This window comes from Barbus barbus, assembly GCF_936440315.1.
Source record: "Barbus barbus genome assembly, chromosome: 4".
NCBI lineage: Eukaryota > Metazoa > Chordata > Actinopteri > Cypriniformes > Cyprinidae > Barbus > Barbus barbus.
Window position 1 is genome coordinate 39,467,042 of NC_136732.1, and position 22,516 is coordinate 39,489,557.

Consider the following 22,516-nt stretch of genomic DNA (forward strand, 5'->3'; position numbering starts at 1 on the left):
CAAACACAATGAAAGCAGTGGCGAGGAAACAGAAAATAAGGTATAACGAATGAACTGAATCAAAAGATTCGACTCAATGGGATGAATCAAACTGCTGCGCGGTTCTGAATCTCCCGCGGTTCGCGTGCACTGAAGCGACTCCGCCCTCTCCCGCTCGAGAATTCGAAGTGGGCGGGTCTTAGGGCGCTGTGAGACTTCTGATTGGCCGTATTCCAGCCTCACGCGCACTGCGCATGCTCAGTGACCCCGCCGCCTCATCCTGTATTTACTGCGAGTGAAAATGGCCGCTACAGATGCAGCCGAGGTTTCACACAGAGAGACAAAAACTACTCTCACACTCGATTAAATGAAACGGATGCGACGCGAACGCTGCGAGGGAGTATTATATAACGCCAAACGGAGTTCATATCGTCCCGAGCCGTCGCAGAAGTGTTGTTTAACAGCGTAAGCGCTAATTTTAGCTCAAGCTAACAGTCACGAGCGCCCGTGTGTTCGGGCTCGAGCAGAACCGGAGAGAGTCGGTCCAATGGCGGACCCGAGAAAAGTCCCGTTCGTCACGCTCGCCTCGTTCAGCAGCACACCGGCGACGCCCGAGTCAAAGACGCGCCGGCGGGAGGACGAAGAGAACGAGCCGAGTCCCGGTGTCACCGGCGGCGGGCTGTTCGGTACCGGGACACCGGCATCAGACCCCGGCGAGCGCAGACCAACCGTCCGCCTGAACCTGAGTCTGTCCGAACCGAGCGAGCAGAGATCCGCCGAGTTCAACTACAGCGAGCTGGTCCAGTCCAACCTGCAGGTCAGAGAACATCAAAACACCAGAAAACATCGCCTCTTACACTGAAAAATACTTCAGATTTAACTCCTAACATCACAACAACTTACTTTAGACTTTATTATCATTGTGCAGAGCCAATCAAATGCACTTAGCATCTCATCAGAAGTGCTAATAGTGTAATATAATAACAAATAAATGGACCACAAAGCCAGTCATAGGGGTCTTTTTTAATTGAGATTTATACATCATAAATAATCTTTCCATTGATGTATGGTTTGTTATGATAGGACAATATTTGTCTGAGATACAACTATCTGAAAATCTGGAATCTGAGGGTGCAAAAAAATCTAAATATTGAGAAAATCACCTTTAAAGTTGTTCCAATGAAGCTCTTAGCAATGCATATTACTAATCAAAAATGAAGTTTTGATATATTTACAGTAGGACATTCACAAAACATCTTCATGGAACATGATATTTACTTAATATCCTAAAGATTTTTGGTATAAAAGAAAAGTCTATAATTTTGACCCATGCAGTGTATTTTTGGTTATTGCTACAAATATACCCCAGCGACTTAAGACTGGTTTTGTGCTCCAGGGTCACTGAAAGATGAAACTTTCACCACATCAGTAGTCTTGATGGGTGGTGTAGTATTTATTATCTGAACTGGTAAAGGTTGTAGGTTCGAACCCCAGTTGCATGATGCTTTTCTTATAAATTTGCAGTTTATAATTGTACTTATCAGGTAAAAAATGTCGATGTTAGCGTGACAGATCTGGTGTTTTTTTTTTTATTTCAGTTTGTAGGTGCAGCGCAGTCATGAAATGTTTTCCGTTTTTGCTAAGCATTGTGTGAAACAAGTGTTAGTTATTAGCAATTTTGTGCAGATTATTGCATGCACAAAAACAACAATTAGTGTGGTAACTTTCAGAAAGTAACATAAGACTCTTCAATATTACACTTAAAATAAGTACCTAGTTTAAACAAAGATTTTAAAATAGTGAGTGTAGGCACATCTATATTGTACTTGATTATGAAACCATTGCTGAAATATATATTGCATATTATTGAGTGTTTAATATATAAGCTGAACTTTATTTGTAATGAATAAACAAACATGCATAAGAGTATCTGTTCACGTTTGGGACGGTAAATGAGTTGATTGGTTCTGACTGGCTTCATTTGCTCCTGAAGGTGAGGAAGGTTCCTCAGGGTCTCACTCCAGCTCTGGACCCCAGCGACCCGTTCGCAGATGAAGACAAAGAGCGGCAAGAAGTCGAGGCTCTCGCGAGGAAATTTGAGAGCAGATACGTACGCAATCTTTTATTTATTTTTTTAAATGATCTTATATTTGTCTGTCTTACGAATGCACATCCACCTATAACTCTTAGTCCTGATCATGCTATGTTAAAGAATATGATGTGTTATGTAATGTTTATTGACTTTACATTGAGGTTAGTGTGATGTTATTTCAGGGAGGCACTGTTAAGAAGAAGCGACGAGACCGGGTGCAGGATCTCATCGATATCGGTTACGGCTACGATGAAACCGATCCATTTATCGACAACTCTGAGGCCGTGAGTATGAGAGGGAGCTTCATTGATCCTCACAGACAAAGTCACTGCTGATGGTCTCAATGAACAACACATACATGAGTTTCACCATCATCTCTCAAATGACAGAAAACCATTTTGAAATCCAGTCTGACCCATAATCCTTATGCAAATATAAAATATCTATTAAAGTGTTGTCTAATAAATTTGTCTCCTATAGTTATATTTCACTCAGCACAATGATGCACGTCTGCTTTTAATGTGCAATTGTGCACTGTATTTGTTCCTGTAGGAAACACAATTTGCACTACAAAATAGGACTTCAGTTTTCGCAGAGTGTGTTTAAAATAGACGTCCTCATGTCTGTTGTGTGTCTGCAGTACGACGAGCTGGTTCCCGCGTCTCTGACCACTAAACTGGGGGGTTTCTACATCAACACTGGCACGCTGCAGTTCAGGGCCGCGTCTGAGTCAGAGGGAGAGGACAGAGGAAAAGACCCCAACCACTTAAAGGTGATCATCTTCATCCTCACTGTTACAGTAGACCAGTCAAATGATATAGAGAGCCAGAGTTATGGTTTGTCATTGCTAATTTATGATCGGGTTGTGTATTTAATCAAAAAATCAAACTGCAATGTGACCTAGTATGATTAATAAACCCCCAAATAATTCAATAAACATAGTCTTCATGCAGTATTTCTACAGACTCTGAGCATGTTTCACTGAAGAATTGTTAGCGGGGCTCTACAGTGCGACCGAAAACGACTGCGTGCGACTATGAAAAAATATTTAGGAGCACCAGTGCGACTGATCCGATCAGCATATTTGTGTTTGTGTTGAGGGAGCTTTAAAGGTTTTTAACGTACTTGCATGTTTTTGCAGCGTTGAGTAATGTGTCACATAACAAAAAAAGTGTAGACTAGACTTCTGTCGGTGAGGAAATTTTAATCGACCGGTTAATTGACGTTTGACAACACCAGTAGTACCGGTATCACCGTGGTGGTGGTGGGGGGGGGGGGTCGTTTGAGTTTTCCCTCGCTTTCCTTGGTTTTAAATAGCTTGTAAGCTCTGTGCGCATTTTACTTTCACTTTCAAATTAGTGGCAATTCTGCATCAAGCAGTTGTTTGTTTTTAGTTCGTTTTCCCACTTTCCCTCGCTTTCCTTTGCTTAAATAGTTTGCGCGTTGCACCGTGCCATTTTACTTTCACTTTCAATTGAGCAGCAATTCGGCATCGAATTCAAACAACAGCAAAATGCAACGTAGAACATAAAAATGCACCATGCTATATGCCTAATATAAAATAACAAATAACTTGAAAATTTTAAACAGGTACATAACTGAAAGTCAGTCAAGACTGAGGAACAAATAATTATAAAACGTAGAACTTTATTAGCGATTAACCTGTTAGCCTTCACCAGAGCGACGTCGCACTGAACGCTCTTTGTTTGCATGTGTCATTGTTTTCTAATAGAATAAATGAAACGGGACAAAGTTAATCTTGACAAACTATATATCATTCTGAGGGTCTAAGCCTCAAGCATCGACGACAGATCGCTGTTTTTCGATGGAAAGCTTATAAGGAATGAGTGGCACAAATTTGCTACATTTGTGTAAGCAGTACACATCCAAACACGCAGAGTAAAAAAGCCGTACGTACCTTTATCATTGTAATAACGAGCCACAAACGCGTCCACTGCTGAAATCCCAGTTTAGTTAGAGAGGTAAGGGTCCACAGAAAAACATCCCAGCGAGCACTTTTAGTCCAGCGAAACAATAACATTGTAATAAGGATGAATATTCCTTTGTTTACGTTTCATTTCTTCAGAGAGTTATTGTTCGCGTCCGTTATGGAATAAATTACGCTCAAAAACAGCGTCTTGGTGGTAAAAAAACAAAACAATGTTGTAGAATACGGTCTTACAAACATAATGAGACCGTCTACGGAAAAAAAAGTCTCAGAAAAGCGGAATATAGATTATTTGAATTTGGCGCTCCCTCCTGCCGGCAGTGACGCTTCTGTGACGCACGCTGTCATCTGAGCGGGGCATAACTTAGCGATCTGCTTTATCCATAAAAAACTGTTTTTTTTCTTCTACATTTTTTATATGTGTGTGTGTGTGTATTGTGTGGGGAATGTGGCCGTGTCTGCATGATTATAATATGTATGGACGGACATCAGCGTGTTTATTAGCGACTCTATGACGGCTATCATTGTGATTCATTGATCAGCTATTATTGATTATATGGTCCATCTGTTTGATTATAATCTGAATGGAAGCACATCAGCGTGTGTTTACTGACTCTATGACCATGTCTGGCAATATCACTTCACGTCTGGCAGTGATATTTATCATTGTAATAACGAATAACGAAGAATACTTCAGTATACATACTATATACAAAGCATTTTTTTTCTATTTTTTTTCCTTTTTTATTACTCAAATAATTATTTTTGTATTTTTTAGTGCTCAAATAAATCTGTCTATTATTTTATAATTGAAAAACTATGCAGGAACATGTATAATGGCTAAAATAGCTTGTATAATTCTGTAATCCATTTGGTGGTTATTTTTCCTCAAACAGGGGGGTGGGGGGACTATAAATAGTTTCAGAAAAAATATTGCAGGAATCTCATTTTTCATGGTATCTTCTTCAAATTTGAAATATGAACTGATGAGACACATGGCTTTCGATCCATTACTTTTCTGGATTGCTCCAGGACTTATTTCATGTATTTGTATATGAAATAAAAAAACATTCAGTGTGGAAAAATATTTTTCAAGGCACGTCAGTGTCTATAACTTTTTATCTTTTTGAGCATTATCAACTCTGGATGATAGATAGTAAAGCCCAGAGTCTCTTCTTTCCAAAGATACCTAATTTGTTTGTGTAAGCACACTTTGTCACAAACTGTTACCATTTTAATTCAGGTAGGTTATTTTCACCTGCGAGGCCCTAAATGGGGTTGAAGGTTAACAGGTTAAGAAAGTTTTGAGGCACGGACTGCATACAGCTTGATGTAAAATAATGGGAAAAATATCACACTTTAAAATAAAAATCAGCAAATACTGTGGAACCAAATAAATGAGAAACGAATGTTAAACAAACAAAAAAAAAAACTTCCCATATCACCTTAGATAAATGCCAGGTCAACAGGCTTTTCAAAATCCAAAATATTTTTAAAACGGGTGCTTTTACATTTAGTTTTGAAACACTTCTGCCATCGTCTTGTCTGTTGGTGTGTTCGAGTCATGTCGGATGCATCGTATTTACGAGTTGAACGCACATGAATGCCACCACAAAGTCGTTATTACGAGTGGGAAACTCAACATTTTCTTTAAGCCCCGAGTTGGGGGGTGTGTCAGTGAAAAAACGTGTTGGATGCAATAGACGCAGCCAAAGACTAAAGATATGCAGCGTCAGTAAAGTTGTTGAAATGAATAAAATTATAATTTTTTTGTAATGTACAATAAAACTGTTCCATAGTTTAATATGAAAGATGACTTATTTAATGGGATAAGGATTGATTATGACAAAGGTTTACCCATGAAAAGTACAGTTTTTACTAGTTTTTAAGGAAGTAGTTTGGATTTGTAATATAGGCCTGTTTATTGATTATCAGTCATAACATAAATACAATTTTTGGTGTTTTTTTTTTTTTTTTTAAATCATATCATAGTTCAAACTGTAGTTTTAGATGTAGTAATCACAATATGACTTGTTTGACCGAATCATGTAGTCGTCCTCATTGGTCAGGGTAATTTCAGTCTGATGTCTGTGATGGTTCGTTTGACTGAGATGATGTTCTTGACTCTGATTGACAGAAAGATGGAGAGGAGCGGGTGATAAAGAGAAGGAAGAAGAAGCAGGACGGTGGCCTGGAGGAGAAGAAACCCAGGAAATTCAAAGTACCCAAAGCAGGGTGAGTTCAGACATGCTTACTGTGCTGCTTTGAGGCGTTTTTTCAAGCACTAGATGGATGTTATGCTGCATCTCACTACTTTTTTTTAATTTATTTTTTTTAAAGACGCTCTGATAAATGAAACCAAGTTCATCTTTTAAAGTAACATCTCTAGACCCTGACGCCTTTTCCATTCCTCACGCTGCGGCTCATTTTTAAAGTAGTAAATTGAGAGTATTTGAGTTAGTTGATAAATGTTTAAAGAAATTTGTAGGAACTGTCATCAGCCTGTCTTACATTAATACATTGACTTGTTTGTGAACATTTAAACATTTATTGTTCCAGACCTGTTAAATTTTGTGGAATATAAAATATATGTATGACGTGATTATGTCTCAACATGATTTTAAATGAATAATAATAAATGATAATAGTAGTTATTATAATATTGATGAGAATTATAATATGAATAGATCTATTTCAATTATTATTTTATGGCTAAACAAAAATGTTAAAATAAGAAAAATAAAATGGTATTTAAGAACAATATAATAATAAATTCATTTTACAATACAATTACAAAACTTACATTTATGGGTATGGACATTTTCATATAATCAGACTTCAAATAATGAACACAATTTCAGTTTTATTCCTATTAAAAGTGTAGTGCAGCTATGTGAAATGAGCATAACTTCTATTAAACAATCATCTTATGTTCATAAATTATATGTAGTGTATTTATTTGTTGATTATCTCTTTTTGATTGATTAAATTTTAATTTTAAGTGAATTTCAGCATTTTATTAAAAACTTTTATTAGCAGTTTTATTAGAAATTCACATATACACTAGTCAACATTTGAAGTGGATCAAAACCTTTCATCAAAGTTGTCCTAAAACCAAAATGCGTTCTTGTCTTGGGACAACTTTGAACTTGTTTTGATCCACTTCAAATGTTGACTATTGTAGATTAGCATTTAAAAGTTTGGGGTTGGCAAGATTTTTTTTTAATGTTTTTGAAATTAGTTTCTTCTGATCACCGAGGCTGCATTTATTTGATCCAAAATACAGTAAAACAGTAAACATTTTCAAATATTATTGCAATTTAAAATAACTGTTTTCTGTGTGAATATAGCCTACTGTAAAATGTAATTTATTGCTTCATATTTGTGTTGAAACTGATTCATTTTATTTTTCAGGATCCAAAGATGAATAAAGTTCAAAAGAGCAAAAATCTTTTGTAACATTATAAATGTCTTTACTGTCACTTTTGATGTATTTTCCATCTGACCCTGAACTTTTGAGTGGCTGAGTGACAACTCTTTTGTTTTTTCTTTTAGTGTTTCGTCTCTGAACCGGCCGGAGAAGAAGAAGAGGAAGAAGCTGATGAAGGACTCTCTATCTCTGGCCGCTAGGATCCGCCGCTTCAGCCGCGAGAAAGAGGAGATCCGTAAGAAGAACCCGGTGGCTGCAGTCAAACTCGTCCGCGCTCCGCCGAACAACGCCACCGCCGCCACTGCAGTCGCCCCAGGCAACGACCTGTCCATGACCGACCTGACCTCTGACCCGGTGGCGATGATGACGCTGCTGGGCGGAGCCACAGAGAACGACGTGCTGCAGGAGCTGATGGGCGACCTGGACTTTGGCCTGCTGGACTCTCCTGGGCCGTCCAGTCCGGGGCAGAGCGAGAACGGCGCGGCAGCAGGACAGAAGGCTGGAGCCACGGGTCGAGTGCAGAAGACGGGGATGGTGCCACCAACGCCTCTTCCCAGCAGCCTTCCCGCTCCGCTGCTCAAACGCATCGAGGACCTGCGCGCGGTGAGTGCTCCCCTCTATATCCACATCACAGATCTGCGCTTAGCTCCAGCAAAACTGATTCATGAGCCATGCTTATTAACGTTCCCATGGGACGCTTTCAGAAACCGGAGCGCAATGGAGCAGAGAGCTTTTGAGATGCAGTTTGAGAAGCTGAGCTGTTTTTTGTTTTCATCCGCCTGCACGTTTATATAGTTTAAAGGTGGGGTAGGTGATTTCTGGTAGCCAATGTTGATATTTGAAATCGCCAAAACAAACACGCCCCTATTTTGATAGCTCCGCCCAGGGCTCCAGACTGGTGCATTTTGCGGCCATTTTTTCTGCCGGTGCGACTTAATTTTGTGAGCGGTCGCACTGGCGCGACCACCATTTCTGTTGCATATTAGAAACATCGAGCGGCAAACGAAACAAAAGCGTGACGAAACTGCGCTACTCATCTGAGCTGTGCAGCCACAGCGCGGACTGTTTATCAGCTCGGACCAATAATTGAGCGCAGCGCAAGCAAACTGGTCCGAGCTCGGAACAATACTCGGAAACCAATGCTGAACTCGCGACACTGTTACTGCACAACGCTGCGAGGAAGCTTTGGAATTTGCCGCAGAATGAATAAAGATTGCTGCGAGATCTGGTGAGATGCATTCAAATTCTGCACAGAATTCTGTTATAAACAGATTAAACAGCGATGATGTAGAAAACCAGAAGTAGTAATGATAACTATACCACGGTGTTATGGCAGAAAGAGTCGAATGTTATTACATTATTCATTTCAGGGTTCGTACAGCCTTTTGAGAGAGAAATTTAAGCACTTTTCAGTGACTTTCAAGTATTTCACACAACTATTTCCAGCACTTTAAAGCTCTAAAAATGATCCAATTTAAATGTTGTTTTTAATGGGATGACCAAAATAAATTTTACATATTTAAAATTTTAAAAAGTCATCAAATTAACACTATAACCAGTAGATGGCAGCAGAGAGGCACTTCTTATTAATAATTCATTTCCACTTTTTTAGCTTTATATTTTGATATTATAAAATCACTAATATAAATATCAAATCATCAAGAAATCAATTTTTGTCAAGGCTTTGCACTTTACATGTGTATGAAGTAAGAAAAGTCACAAAGTGGGTTAAAAAATAACTTCTGTTAAATTGGGAACTGAATAACTCAAAGTAAAGAGCATTCTTTTGAATATCGCTGAAGCTGTCGGTCAGTTTAATATAATAGGCTATTATTAAAGAATAATGAGACCGTTAATGAGAGTAGAATATCATTTTTTCAAAAAAAATATACCGGTAAAAATTCTCCCCACAAAAAGAATTTGTCTTCCCGCGATAATAACGATAAAGTCTAGTTGTTGACATGTCAAAATATTTGCGAAACGAAACTAACAACAGTTATTGAAAAACTAACTGAAATAAAATAAATAATCGTTTTCGTAATCAATACGTTCTCACCCCTTGGCGGAAAAATATATGAGCTGTGTGGCGGTTTAGGGAAATACCTGTAAATGGTGCATCCTGCACGGGTCCTGTTTGGTAAACGTGCACCAGCAGTACTTAACAGGACACCCGACCCATTATCCGACAGCAGCACAGATTTATTTCTGTAGCCTACCAGACCAGAACCGTTAGACATAAAGACCAAGAGCCGGACCCGCATTAACGTACAACATCAGGTATGCAAACGTATTAATTTTCTCATGTGTAACAAGCATTCAAACCAACATTAGGCAAGTTGGTGCTTTGAAGAAAAACAGACACGCAACATGATAATTAAGAGAAAAAAAAGATGAGAACGCACCTTTCTGTAAACAATATAAAACTTGCCCTAGCATCTTGTGATCACTGCCAAACTTTCGAACAAATAAATACACAAAGGCTAAATCACATCATACACACGCTTATAATTCTTCATGAATAAAGAAAATAACAGATTCAAATGTGAGCCTTTAAATAGGCCTACGATTGCCGTTATTATTGAATTTCATTAGTCCCAGTTATGATTTATGCGCGGATGTTCACGGAAAAGTGCGCAAGACGAGACAGTTACAATATCATGATTATGGTTAAATAAGAAAAAAGACATGTAACCAAATTAGGCTACGTTTATTTTCATATTAAATATCTCAACACACCATTAGATATGACATTAAGCGCAACTTGTGTAGATTTATTTAGTAAAAAGGCTTGCTTTGGTGTATATTTGTATACTTTTACCATCTATCAATCTCAGCATGGGTTAATTTTGTCGCTAAACGTTTGCCTCACTAAGGTTAAATTATGCTAAGTCTTTCTTTGGCCTTCGCTCTGGAAGTGATCTGTTGATTCTGCTAAACTTTCATTAAAACTAAACTATATAAAAAAAATGTGTTCACAAAATAAAAACTAACAACAAAATGTTAATCAAACTAATAAAAACAAAACTGAATTTCATAGCAAATTTGAAAACGATATTAAAATAAAACTAATTTTAAAATTCAAAACTGTAATAACCTTGATGAGGAGCTCCTTCTACTGTCTGGAACTGGTTTGGTTAGGGCTGTACTGTGCACAAACAGAAATCGTTCTGTATGTACTACAGTAGCATGTGCGTGATACAGTTTTGCATGTGTATGAGCCTGTTTACAAACCTGTTGTCCAACAAAGATATCATTTATTGACATGCTTTTTCTCCAAATTAACGTTTGAATGAACTTCTTTCTGTGACCAGACGTGGTTTCATATTACAGAATGATATTATCATATACAGTGATAAAGGCTATGTCGATTAGCATTGCATTATAACTATACTTTCCTTATAAAAAAAATACACCCAAGATTGCTTGAAGAACACAGATAAGCCGTGTATTTTGTGCAATCATATGTTTATTGGTTTCAAGTTAAAAAAATTCTGTCTCTTTAATTCAGCCATAACTTGATAACTTTGTCCATATTAGGGATTTCCTGTAGCGTCATCAGTAGTATTACTTCTGCAATGCATATGTGGAGTTTCTGCGCAAGAGTGCCCTCCGGCTTCCAGTATGAATTAGTCAATACATTATGCGTGTACTCAGTAATGCTCACAACACCCTATTTTGGGTAAAAATAGGAAACGGAATCCTTTTCTCTAAAGAAACAGGGTTCCCTGAATTCTTATCGTCTTTCATATAGTTATCACAATAAATACCAGAAATATCGTGATATACTTTTAAGCCCATATCGCCCATCCCTAGTAGACACTCTACCCTCTTACTGCTGATTGGCTACAAGTTTGTTATGGTACTCTGACTCATTTTCTAAAGCGTTTTTGAAAAATTACATACCCCACCTTTAAATAGTAATACAGCAGCACTTGTGTAACTCAACCTCTGCCTTCAACAATATACTTCAAGATAATTACTGTCGGACTTCAAACTAGGGCTGCAAGATTTGGGGGAGAAATCAATTTTCTGGTAAAACAAATAAATAAATTGCGCCTTTTTTATGTCTGTGCAAACTGTTGTGATTTATATAGACCTAACAATGTGACTAGAAGAATAATTATTATAATTATTTATTAATATGATATGTTTATATTAAATGTGTAATTGTATTAAAATAATTTAAGTAATTTTTTTTTGTCGTTATTGTTTATTATAATTATTTATTTTTGTTAAAAATAGAATGCAAATAAAAATAAACTGAGTATTTAAGAATAATATAATAGTGATACCAATACTAATATTTATGGCTGTCCTAATGCTTTCATTTTTAAATATACTCTGTTAGTTTAATTAAATTGCAGTTTTTGTGATGTGATCATCAAACTGTGCCATACAGCAGTTTCGTATGTATTCTGATTAATTGTGCAGCCCTGATTTTGATTATTTTTGTTTTGAGAGTGAATTTCAGTATTTTCTCTCCTGCGTTGTACAGACCCGACTAATCCATAATGACTGTTGTTAGTTTTCATGATTTGATCTTCAGTAATTTTATGAATGTATAGTGTGTGTGTGTGTGTGTGTGGTCTTCTCTTTCCAGGCAGATTGTGAAGGAGACAGAGGAGGAGGCGAGGTAGAGAGAGGTGTAGGTGGAGCAGATGATCATGATAGAGAGAAAATAGACAGAAAACAGTCAGAGCAGGAGGAGGGAGAGGTTAGAAAGATGGAAAGAAGGTTAAAATAGTGTCAGTGAATCAGAAGATGCTGTTTTATTTCCACAAAACTATGCTATCTATTAATACAGTGTGTAATTTCAGCAGACAGGTTTGAAATGCTCCAATATACATGTTTACAAACACAATAGGAGCATAGTGCTCACAGCCATGATGTCCTGCATGGAGTTAAACTGCATTTGAGCTGCTGTTAAACGCTTGTTTTCCTCCCAGGCGTCTCGTCAGTTCGATATGGAGGGCAGGAAGAAGTTTTTCACGCAGGATATGAACAACATCCTGCTGGAGTGAGTTCATTCAGCCGTGGTTTTCATTTCTGAGTTTCTCTCTCTCTGGTGTTCGTCTCACTCGTTCTCTCCGTCTCTCTCGGTAGCATTGAGCTGCAGGTGCAGGAGCAGCCCGCGTCGATGCGCACCGCCGTCTACTCTCATCTGGAGGCCTTCGTGCCGTGCAATAAAGAGGCTCTGCTGAAGCGGCTGAAGAAGCTCAGCCTGAACATCCAGGACGACCGGCTGCGCACGCCGCTGCACAAGCTCAAGCTGGCCGTCTGCAGCATCATGCCGGAGCAGATTGCACGCTACAACATGGACTGCATGGCCAAAGTCGCCAAGTGAGACTACATAATTGAAATTACCTACATTTCAAGATTGTGGAGGTTTGAAGAGCTCAGTGTTTTTAGGGATCTAGCTCTTTTTTTTGACAGTGACTGACCAATGAAAAACTTTTCTGGTTGTTTGTTATATACATTTACATTTTGTTTAGTAGACAGTTTTATCCAAAGCGACTTACAAAAGAGGAACAAAAGCAATTAGTCAATGAACTAACAATATTCATAATATTTATTTTTTTTATCCAGAATTTCATATTTTTTTTCTTCAACCTTTTTTCTTAATTTATTTAATTCTATAATATGCTGAATATAGATTTATTTATGTAGATATTTATCTTATTTCATTATTTACAATTTCTACCTAATGAAGTATTGTAAAGATTGGCGTAACTAGAAAATTTTATTTAAAAAATTATAATTTAAGAATGTAAAATGAATTAATTATAAAAATGTCCATTTGGGTTTTATAAATTTGCATGACTTTTCGATGTTTAGAATTCATATTTTTAAAATGATTTTCCAGTTGTTTGATATACATTTTATGTTTATGCATTTAGAAGTTGCTTTTATCCAAAGAACAAAAGGAATTAGTGACAGAACTTATTGTTTTCATTTATTTGTTTTAAATCTTTTGCTTTAAGTCTTTATTCTTAATAACAGATTTTTTTTTATTCACAATTTCTACCAGAGAAAAGATTTTAGAGCTTGCCATAAGTAGATAAATGAGTTTTAATACAAATAAATGAATGAAATATAGAAATTAAAATCAATTAAAAAAAAAAGCCCATTCAGTTTAAAGGTTTTATGAATTTGCATGAAGTCAAGGTCTAGAAATCGTATTTTTGAAATGACGCTGCTTCGTATATCCAAGTTTTCCAAGACCATGGAAATCCTAGTTTTTTCAAAGACAAAAAAAAGAAAGAAATCTCTTGATTTTTGGCTTATTTGAATGCTTCTTTCGAAGGCAGCTGACGGAGGACGTCGACAGAAACGGCTCGGAGGACGATAATGATGAGAAGCCAGGAAAAAGAGTGATGGGCCCCAGGAAGAAATTTGTGTGGGATGACAAACTCAGGTGAAACACAGATCAGGAACAGTCAGTAATGTGAGACTCAAGGGAACAAGACTGTTTTCAAAGACAACGCTGCTTATTTTCCAACTTTTTGAGTTACAGAATCAAGGAGTGGCAATATATTAATGCGATTATATCAAATTATTAATGCAAATTAAATTCTGTAATTCCAGAAAAAACTGAATGTTTCGAGTACTGAATGTTCTTCAGGATTCACACCAGGGTTATTATAGTTTGCATTTATAACAGTTTGCATTTTTCAACAGTTTGCGTTCATAATCGCAGACGAATCGCCTTCGATTATGAGCGCTATATTGCCTAGCTAGCTTGTCAGTGAACTACGGCTCTGTGTAGTAAATGCCGCTCCATCTGAAAGCAGGTGTTGGCGATTTTCTACTAATCACAGAACCGGCTTTTTAGCTTATTTTAAAGCTTGTTTTTTTTTTTTCTTCTTATGGTCTAGTGGTTGATTTAAAGCCGATATGTGTTTGTTTGCACAGGTCTCTGTTGTGTAATCTGGTGCAGGTGAAGCTGGGCTGTTACGAGCTGGAGGGTCAGAGTTCACTCTCACCTGAAGATTACCTGAAGACCTTCATGGAGACGGAGGTCAAACCGCTCTGGCCCAAAGGATGGATGCAGGCCAGGTGGGTTTCTGCACCAGAACACTGCTGATGTCTGCGCTGCTAAAGCATGTTGAAGCATGATTGACTTTCTCTTTCTCTCTGTTTCTCAGGATGCTGTTTAAAGAGAGCCGTATGGCTCACAGTCACCTCACAGGAAATACGTGAGTATTTTGCCCTCGGTTATTTTTAAACAAACAAACTGTTTTGACCTATTTACTTTGTGCAGGTCTACGTTAAAGGGATAGTTCAAACCAACTTTTTACATGAAGAGAAAACATAAAAACACTCATTTGGGCAATTAATCGTCAGCCAAGTTTCATAATCGTGGCAGACTCTTCGTAACTCCACACTATGTGACTCTGGAGCACAAAACTAGTCTTAAGTCGCTGGGGTATACAGTATCTCACAGAAGTGAGTACACCCCTCACATTTTTGTAAATATTTTATTATATCTTTTCATGTGACAACACTGAAGAAATGACACTTTGCTACAATGTAAAGTAGTGAGTGTACAGCTTGTATAACATTGTAAAGTTGCTGTCCCCTCAAAATAACTCAACACACAGACATTAATGTCTAAACCGCTGGCCACAAAACTGAGTACACCCCTAAGTGAAAATGTCCAAATTGAGCCCAATTAGCCATTTTCTCTCCCCGGTGTCATGTAACTCGTTAGTGTTACAAGGTCTCAGGTGTGAATGGGGAGTAGGTGTGTTAAATTTGGTGTTATCGCTCTCACTCTCTCATACTGGTCACTGGAAGTTTAACATGGCACCTCATGACAAAGATCTCTCTGAGGATCTGAAAAAAATAATTGTTGCTCTACATAAAGATGGTGTAGACCAGGGATAGGCAACTTCGGTCCTGGAGGGCCGGTGTCCTGCAGAGTTTAGCTCCAACCCAAATCAAACACACCTGAAGAAGCTAATCAGTGTCTTCAAGATCACTAGAAAGTTGCAGGCAGGTGTGTTTGATTAGGGTTGGAGCTAAACTCTGCAGGACACCGGCCCTCCAGGACCGAAATTGCCTATCCCTGGTGTAGACTATAAGAAGATTGCCAAGACCCTGAAACTGAGCTGCAGCATGGTGGCCAAGACCATACAGCGGTTTAACAGGACAGGTTCCACTCAGAACAGGCCTCGCCATGATTGACCAAAGAAGTTGAGTGCACATGCTCAGCATCCTTTTCAAGAGGTTGTGTTTGGGAAATAGACGTATGAGTGCTGCCAGCATTGCTACAGAGGTTGAAGGGGAGGGTGGTCAGCCTATCAGTGCTCAGACTATATGCAGCACACTGCATCAAATTGGTCTGTCATCCCAGAAGGAAGCCTCTTATAAAGATGATGCACAAGAAAGCCCCCAAACAGTTTGCTGAAGACGAGCAGACTAAGGACATGGATTCCTGGAACCATGTCTTGTGGTCTGATGAGACCAAGATAAACTTATTTGGTTCAGATGTGTGTGGTGGCAACCAGGTGAGGAGTACAAAGACAAGTGTGTCTTGCCTACAGTCAAGCATGTTGGTGGGAGTGTCATGGTCTGGGGCTGCATGAGTGCTGCTGGCACTGGGGAGCTACAGTTCATTGAGGGAACCATGAATGCCAACATGTACTGTGACATACTGAAGCAAAGACTGGGCCACAGGGCAGTATTCCAACATGATAACGACCCCAAACACGCCTCCAAGACGACCACTGCCTTGCTAAAGAAGCTGAGGGTAAAGGTGATGGACTGAACAAGCATGTTTCCAGACCTAAACCCTATTGAACATCTGTGGGGCATCCTCAAATGGAAGGTGGAGGAGCACAAGGTCTCTAACATCCACCAGCTCTCTGATGTCGTCATGGAGGAGTGGAAGAGGACTCCAGTGGCAACCTGTGAAGCTCTTGTGAACTCCATGCAGGGGCGGAGCCAGACGATGTAAACATTCGGGGCTTAGCCCAAACCTAGGGGGGTCCGGGGGTATACTCCCCCGGGGAGATTTTTTTCCCAATTACGTCAGCTAAATGCACTATTTTTCAGGCTGTTTGAGATAATAGAATGCCTAAAAATCTATACACTATCTGGGAAAATGATGATAGTTACTCAGTAAAAAAAAAAAAAAAAAATTCAATATAAATTCAAATTCATACAAGCTGAGTGATGACGTCATTTTTGCCGCGCGCACCTTCGCGCTCGTGCGGACGCGTCGAGTACCGTCCGACACCACGCACAGTAATAGAGCTTTTGTTTCATTTTTTGCCGCTCCTGTCAAAAAGACTGAGAGGAAATTAAACAAAGTTGAAGTTATTTTAAAAAACCTAAAAGATTCGGGGCTTTTGACAAAACATTCGGGGCTTAAGCCCAATTAGCCACCCCTCCGCTCCGCCACTGACTCCATGCCCAAGAGGGTTAAGGCAGTGCTGGTGCCACACAAAATATTGACACTTTGGGCCCAATTTGGACATTTTCACTTAGGGGTGTACTGACTTTTGTGGCCAGCGGTTTAGACATTAATGGCTGTGTGTTATTTTGAGGGGACAGCAACTTTACAATGTTATACAAGCTGTACACTCAATACTTTACATTGTAGCAAAGAGTCATTTCTTCAGTGTTGTCACATGAAAAGATATAATAAAATATTTACAAAAATGTGAGGTGTGTACTTCTGGGTGAGACTTGTAGCCATAGCCAACAATACATTGTATTGGTTGAAATTATACTTTTTTTTAATGCCAAAAATCATTAGGATATTAAGATTGTTCCATGAAGATATTTTGTAAATTTCCTACTGTAAATATATCAAAAAAATAATTTGATAAAATGCATTTTTAAGGACTTCATTTGGGCAAATTTAAAGGCGATTTTCTCAATATTTCGATTTTTTTTGCACCCTCAGATTCCAGATTTTCAAATAGTTGTATCTCGGCCAAATATTATCCGAACATAGACTATATATAAATGGAAAGCTTATTCATAAATTTTTCAGATATTTAAATCTACATTTACAAAAATTACCCTTATAACTGATTTTGGGGTACAGGGTCACATATATCGTCAGAAGCCATGGGTATTAATTTTATCGTACCTTTTATATGCTTTCTTGGCTCTTAAACTGGTGGCACCCATTGACTTGCATTTTATGAATCACTGAGGACCACGGTTTCAGCTGAAAATCTGTACTGTTACTACTGAATAAAAAAAGTCACCTACATATTGAATGGCTTGAAGGAGAGTAAATTAACAGCAAAGTTTCAGTTTTTGGTGAACTATCCCTTAAAATTTGTCAAATTGAAGAATAAGAATATTAGTTTATTCATTGCTTTCAGCTACTGTTGTAGGTGAATGCCGCCTTTCTGAAATCTTGTTTTTTTTATGCATTTAATTGTTTCTTGTTGAATATTGTCACATTAAACGGTAAACCAGGCTGATGTGTTTCATGTTGGTCGTCTTGTGATTAAACTGCACCGCATTGTTTTCAGAGTAAAGAAAAGGATGTTACCGGCTCCGAAAGCGAAGCCCAAGCTTCAGGACAGTAGTGTGCTCCAGCGACCGTCTGTCTCTGTGGACTCCGCACCTCCTCCAGCCGTCCAGCGTCCGGTCATCTCAGTGGACGCTGCTCTTCCTGCTACCGTCCAGCGAGCGCTGTCCCCGCCGGAGCCCATCTGCCTGTCGGACTCTCTGGACGAGGACCTGGCAGCCCCTTCGCTGGACTCTATCTCTCACGCTCTGGCCATGCTGAGCAGCGTCGCCAAAGATTTGGCCCAGTCCAACAGCCCGCTGTCCACCGAGCCGCCCAAACCGCCCCAGTCGCTGCTCGTGTCTCCACACCTGGCCAAAAAGAGCGGGAGCACCCCTCCTCCGCCTGCTCCTGCCAGCGTCCTCTCCTCGACGCCCGCTTCTCCGGTCGTTAAAAGTGTGAGCGTCCTGCCACTGAGTCAGAGACGCTCGGTTATTCCCACTCAGCGACCATCTGTGACTCCGCCCACCAAGATGGGCGTAACTCTAGCGAAGCCCCGCCCTCCTCCGACGTCATCGCCTCTTCATGCCCCTCAGAAGATCCAGGCGGGGAAAACGGTGGTCACCATGGGCCTCATCAAAACCAGCAATAACAGCTCGCCCCGCACGCTTCCCACCACTTCCTCATCGTCGCTTTTAAACGTCAAATCCGCGCAGCCTTTCCTCGTGTCCGCGCAAGCCAAAAACCGAGAGTCGCCCAAACCTGGCTTCATCACGCCCATGCAGGCCACCCTCACCAAGTCGCCCCACAACCCCAGCTCGCCCATCATCAAGCTCACGCCCACCCCCTCACCCGTCGTCTCCAGAACAACCACGTTACCCAGCATGCACCAGCACGCCTCCAAGAACCCGGGCTTCCACACGGGGTTCGTCGCCGGTGGTTACAGTGCCCCTGTGGGGCAGAAGAGTTCATCTCAGGGCAACTGCATCTCTGGACTCATTACGACAACCGCGCCGGTCACCAAGCAACCGGCCACCAGCGCATCGCCGGTGGTGGGGACGGCCAATCACAGTCAGCGACACAGACAAGTGGGTGGACTTAATCAGGGAGTGAAGACAATCACATCTGTGTCCACGGCCACAGCGTCTCCACTCTCACAGGTCTGTCTGCTCATGTGATCAATGCTTCTTAAATTATTTATTTATATTTACTACTTTCAAACTCAAGGCCTGTTTTTAGCACCAAATCCCCTCAGCAAGAACATTGTAAAGGTGTCTCTTCTCAGGAAAGTTTAGTAGCATAATTATAATTTTACTTAGAATAATTGTAGTAATATTTTTGGTTTAATTATTATTCAAATAAATTTTAATTTAACACATTTAATTACATTTTAAATTAGAATAAAATTCAAATATTGAAATTTTTATGAAATTTTTTAAAGCAATTCATTTGTTTAATTGCAAAATTCAAATAAACATTTATTTTTTTATTAAACATTTAAATTGTTTATATTTACATAAAATTAAGTTAAATTTAATGTTTAGTTGAAATATAAAAAAATTAAATAAATTCATTAAAATAAAATAAGTTTTAGAAGAATAAGTATTTTCTAAACGTGCAATCTGTATTTTTTTTTATTTTACTTGACATTGAAATATTGTTTTCTATTCTATTTAGGCAGCTGTTTTTTCCCTTGAAGGAATAGTTATTCTATTGTTATCCCTAGAATTATTTTTTTAGTTAGTAGTAATTTATTTGGGAAGTAATAATTTATGCCACACATTTTGAACAGAACTTAACTTGAGCTCCTTGAGTTCCTCAAAATACCAGCCACTACTAAAGTGTTATTTTATTAGTTGGCAAATGTGTATAAAATAGTTAGACTCCATAGAGATGTTGCTTTCACACATAAGGGTGTCTTTGTAATTGTGTGCCGAGGTCTTTGGCTCTAACAGTGTGATGATGATGGTGTTTTGCAGGTGTCATCCTCCAGCGCTCTGCTGGGCTCGGCTGGTCCGTCTCTGCCGCTGGGGTTCGGGATGCTGGGAGGTCTGGTTCCCGTCTCTCTCCCGTTCCAGTTTCCAAACCTGCTGAATCTTCCTTCCTCTGTGGTTTCCACGGCGACCACTGGCAGCTTGACCAATCCCAGCAGCTCAGGGTTCAACCTTCCCCAGAGTGAGTCGGTGTGACCAATAAATACGGGGTAGTTTAGTATTATTTTGTAAGTCTTAGAAAGGTCAGTTCTGTTTAGCTTTACAAATGAATTAAATGTCCATAATTTAGACTCATTTTGAATTATTAGGTTTTCTACTAGAGGTAGGCTTGTATGAGCCCTCATTAGTTGATGTGTGTGTGTGTGTGTAGGTGCATTTTTGTGTGTACAACTGCAGTAACTTGTTAGTATTTACTTATTTAGCACATAATATACTACACTTGTAGTATTTGAAGTATATTTTTATGGGAAAGACATCATGTTGACTTACATTTTGTTCAGTATTTCCATTTTTGCAAGTGATGCTGTTGTCATTGTTGAACTTAAAGGGGTCATGAACTGCCTTGGAGATTTATTTTGTACTGTTCTCTGAGGTCCACTTATAATGTTATCAAGATTTTGTCCATCAAAACCATGTAATTTGAGCGTTAAAAACAGAACAGAAAATTCTGAATAGATTTGTGGACTCGGAAGCAAGCGCCCCACTGCTACGATTGGCTAATAGTTGTGTATGTTAGACAGCCGACAGTCATTCCTCACAGATGAACGCTGCTGTGTTTAAGTAGGCGTTGATGATCTTCTGCAGAGGTGGAGCTTAAGCACACTATTACATCATAAAGTTGTACACTGGCGCTGACTGCCTTCAATATAAGCTGTTTTTAGACTAACAACAAAGGTTTGAGTTCTGAAGCTTACAGGATGTTTTTATAGTACAATGTTTTATGTCGAAAAAGATCAAGTGAATTCTGGTTTCTCAGATCATGGCCCCTTTAAAATGCATAAGATGTCACGGTGTGTGTTCATCATCTGCTCTTCATCACGTGGCTCGTCATGAATCTACTTCCTCTCATTGAATCTCTGTGTGTCTCGTGTGGCGTCTCATGCGTGGGTGTGTGTCTCTCTGTCCCGTCTCTCCTCAGATGTGTTAAAGGGTCTCATGTCAGGGACTCAGGCCACTCTGCCGCCACACTTACAGCTGGCTTTCTCAGGTAAACGCTGAGCGCGCGACTCTCCCGCTGCCTGCATGCGTGCGTTTGCTGCTTTCTTCATCTTCAGTCAGGAGTCACAGTGCTTAATAACTGACACTCTCTCTCTTTCTCTCTCTGTGTGCAGATGTCAATCAAACTCAGGGCGGAGACTTGAAGAGGAAGACCTTATGACATCACAGAACTCTGATCCGGGACTGACCCCGCCCACTTTTATGCATGATGTGCTGGCCGTCCAATGAGACGGAGCCGTTTTTATACGCATTTGAATATTGATGCTGATGAATAATGTTTGTTTGAGTGATGATCCGTGGGTTGTACATATGTATCAATGTTTACACAGACAGACCTGATCACTGTGACGGGGAGGGAAACGTGTGTGTGTGTGTGTGTGTTTGTATGCTGATTAGCGCGCAGCTTCTGTAAATGAGGGTTTTTTTAAATGTGTGGAGCGTATGAATATTGATGAGTGAAGGTGTTCCTCCCTCTCTGGTGTAGGTCGGTGTCTCCGGTGCTGTTCACCAACGAAACGCCCCTTTAAATGGTTCAAACCAAAGGGCGAGACCGCGCCCATTGTAATATACTTGAACTTTCAGGATTTGTTTACCTACGTTTCAGGACATGAGCGAAATAAAAATGCAGAAGACTTAGTGAAAACGCTCTGTGTCTGTGATGATTGTGTTCTCAACTATGTTCCTGGAGGCCCCCTAACACTGCATGTTTTCCATATCACCTTGATCGAGCACACCTGATTCAGATCATCAGCTCATTAGTAGTACTAGAGACTCCAAGAACTGAATTGGGTGTCAGACAAACAAGAGATGCAAAATGTGCAGTGTTGGGGGGGGGGCCCTCCAGGAACGTGGTTGGGACCCACTAGTCTAAGACGTAAAAAGCAATTTAGATAAAAAAAAAAAGCTCTGAGACAAAGAAAACCTTATTCTATTTTATTGAAGTATTGGTTTATGCTTGAACTGAAGTAGGTTCAACAAACATTTTATCAATTATAGCTTTTTTCCAACTTAGCAATTTCTAATTTCAAGGGATATAGTAACAAGTTTCTGTTGATATGTTCTTTCATTTTTAGTATTAAATCATATTTTAAGAGTGAATTAATCTTGGAGATATTGGTCTCAAATCAGTACTTTCATGACCATGTCAGCCCCATTTTTCCGTTTTAACCCACATTGAAATTATCAGTAATTTTAAGTTGTATTTAAAATTAAATATGTAATCTGAAAATAATACAGGAGGAAACTGACATGGTCATAGGCCTACATGAATCATGATGATTTAATAAATGTGAATTATACTCAGCTCTGCACTTTATATTTTGCTCCTTTCAGTTAAAGTGCACAGCACTAAAATTCCATCTAAAAAAATATTAGAAACTGT

General features: G+C 39.3%; 1 protein-coding gene across 3 annotated transcripts; it reads left to right on the top strand.

Annotated features, from left to right (window-relative positions):
* Window positions 1–256: 256 nt before the first annotated feature.
* Window positions 257–22,058, top strand: LOC306863187 (ubinuclein-2-like). Of its 3 annotated transcripts, none has more exons than XM_079406407.1 (16): window positions 257–796; window positions 1,973–2,089; window positions 2,254–2,355; window positions 2,712–2,843; window positions 6,157–6,254; window positions 7,575–8,052; window positions 12,050–12,163; window positions 12,396–12,466; window positions 12,553–12,789; window positions 13,754–13,864; window positions 14,362–14,505; window positions 14,595–14,645; window positions 17,946–19,083; window positions 19,903–20,098; window positions 21,056–21,124; window positions 21,249–22,058. In XM_079406407.1, exons 1-16 carry the CDS (start codon window positions 527–529, stop codon window positions 21,293–21,295), a joined length of 3,375 nt encoding a protein of 1,124 aa, XP_079262533.1. In that variant the 5' UTR covers window positions 257–526; the 3' UTR covers window positions 21,296–22,058. The 3 variants fall into 3 exon arrangements, with proteins under 3 accessions (XP_079262533.1, XP_079262534.1, XP_079262535.1); XM_079406408.1 differs by having other exon boundaries at window positions 264–796; window positions 12,050–12,094; XM_079406409.1 differs by lacking the exon at window positions 12,050–12,163 and having other exon boundaries at window positions 264–796.
* The last annotated feature ends 458 nt before the right edge of the window (window positions 22,059–22,516 follow it).

Excerpts from the sequence above, each read along its gene's own strand:
- LOC306863187 (XM_079406407.1), top strand. The coding sequence starts at position 527 with ATGGCGGACCCGAGAAAAGTCCCGTTCGTCACGCTCGCCTCGTTCAGC. Across the intron at positions 2,356-2,711 it reads TTATCGACAACTCTGAGGCC|TACGACGAGCTGGTTCCCGC; the intron begins GTGAGTATGAGA and ends GTGTGTCTGCAG. Across the intron at positions 14,646-17,945 it reads AGTCACCTCACAGGAAATAC|AGTAAAGAAAAGGATGTTAC; the intron begins GTGAGTATTTTG and ends CATTGTTTTCAG.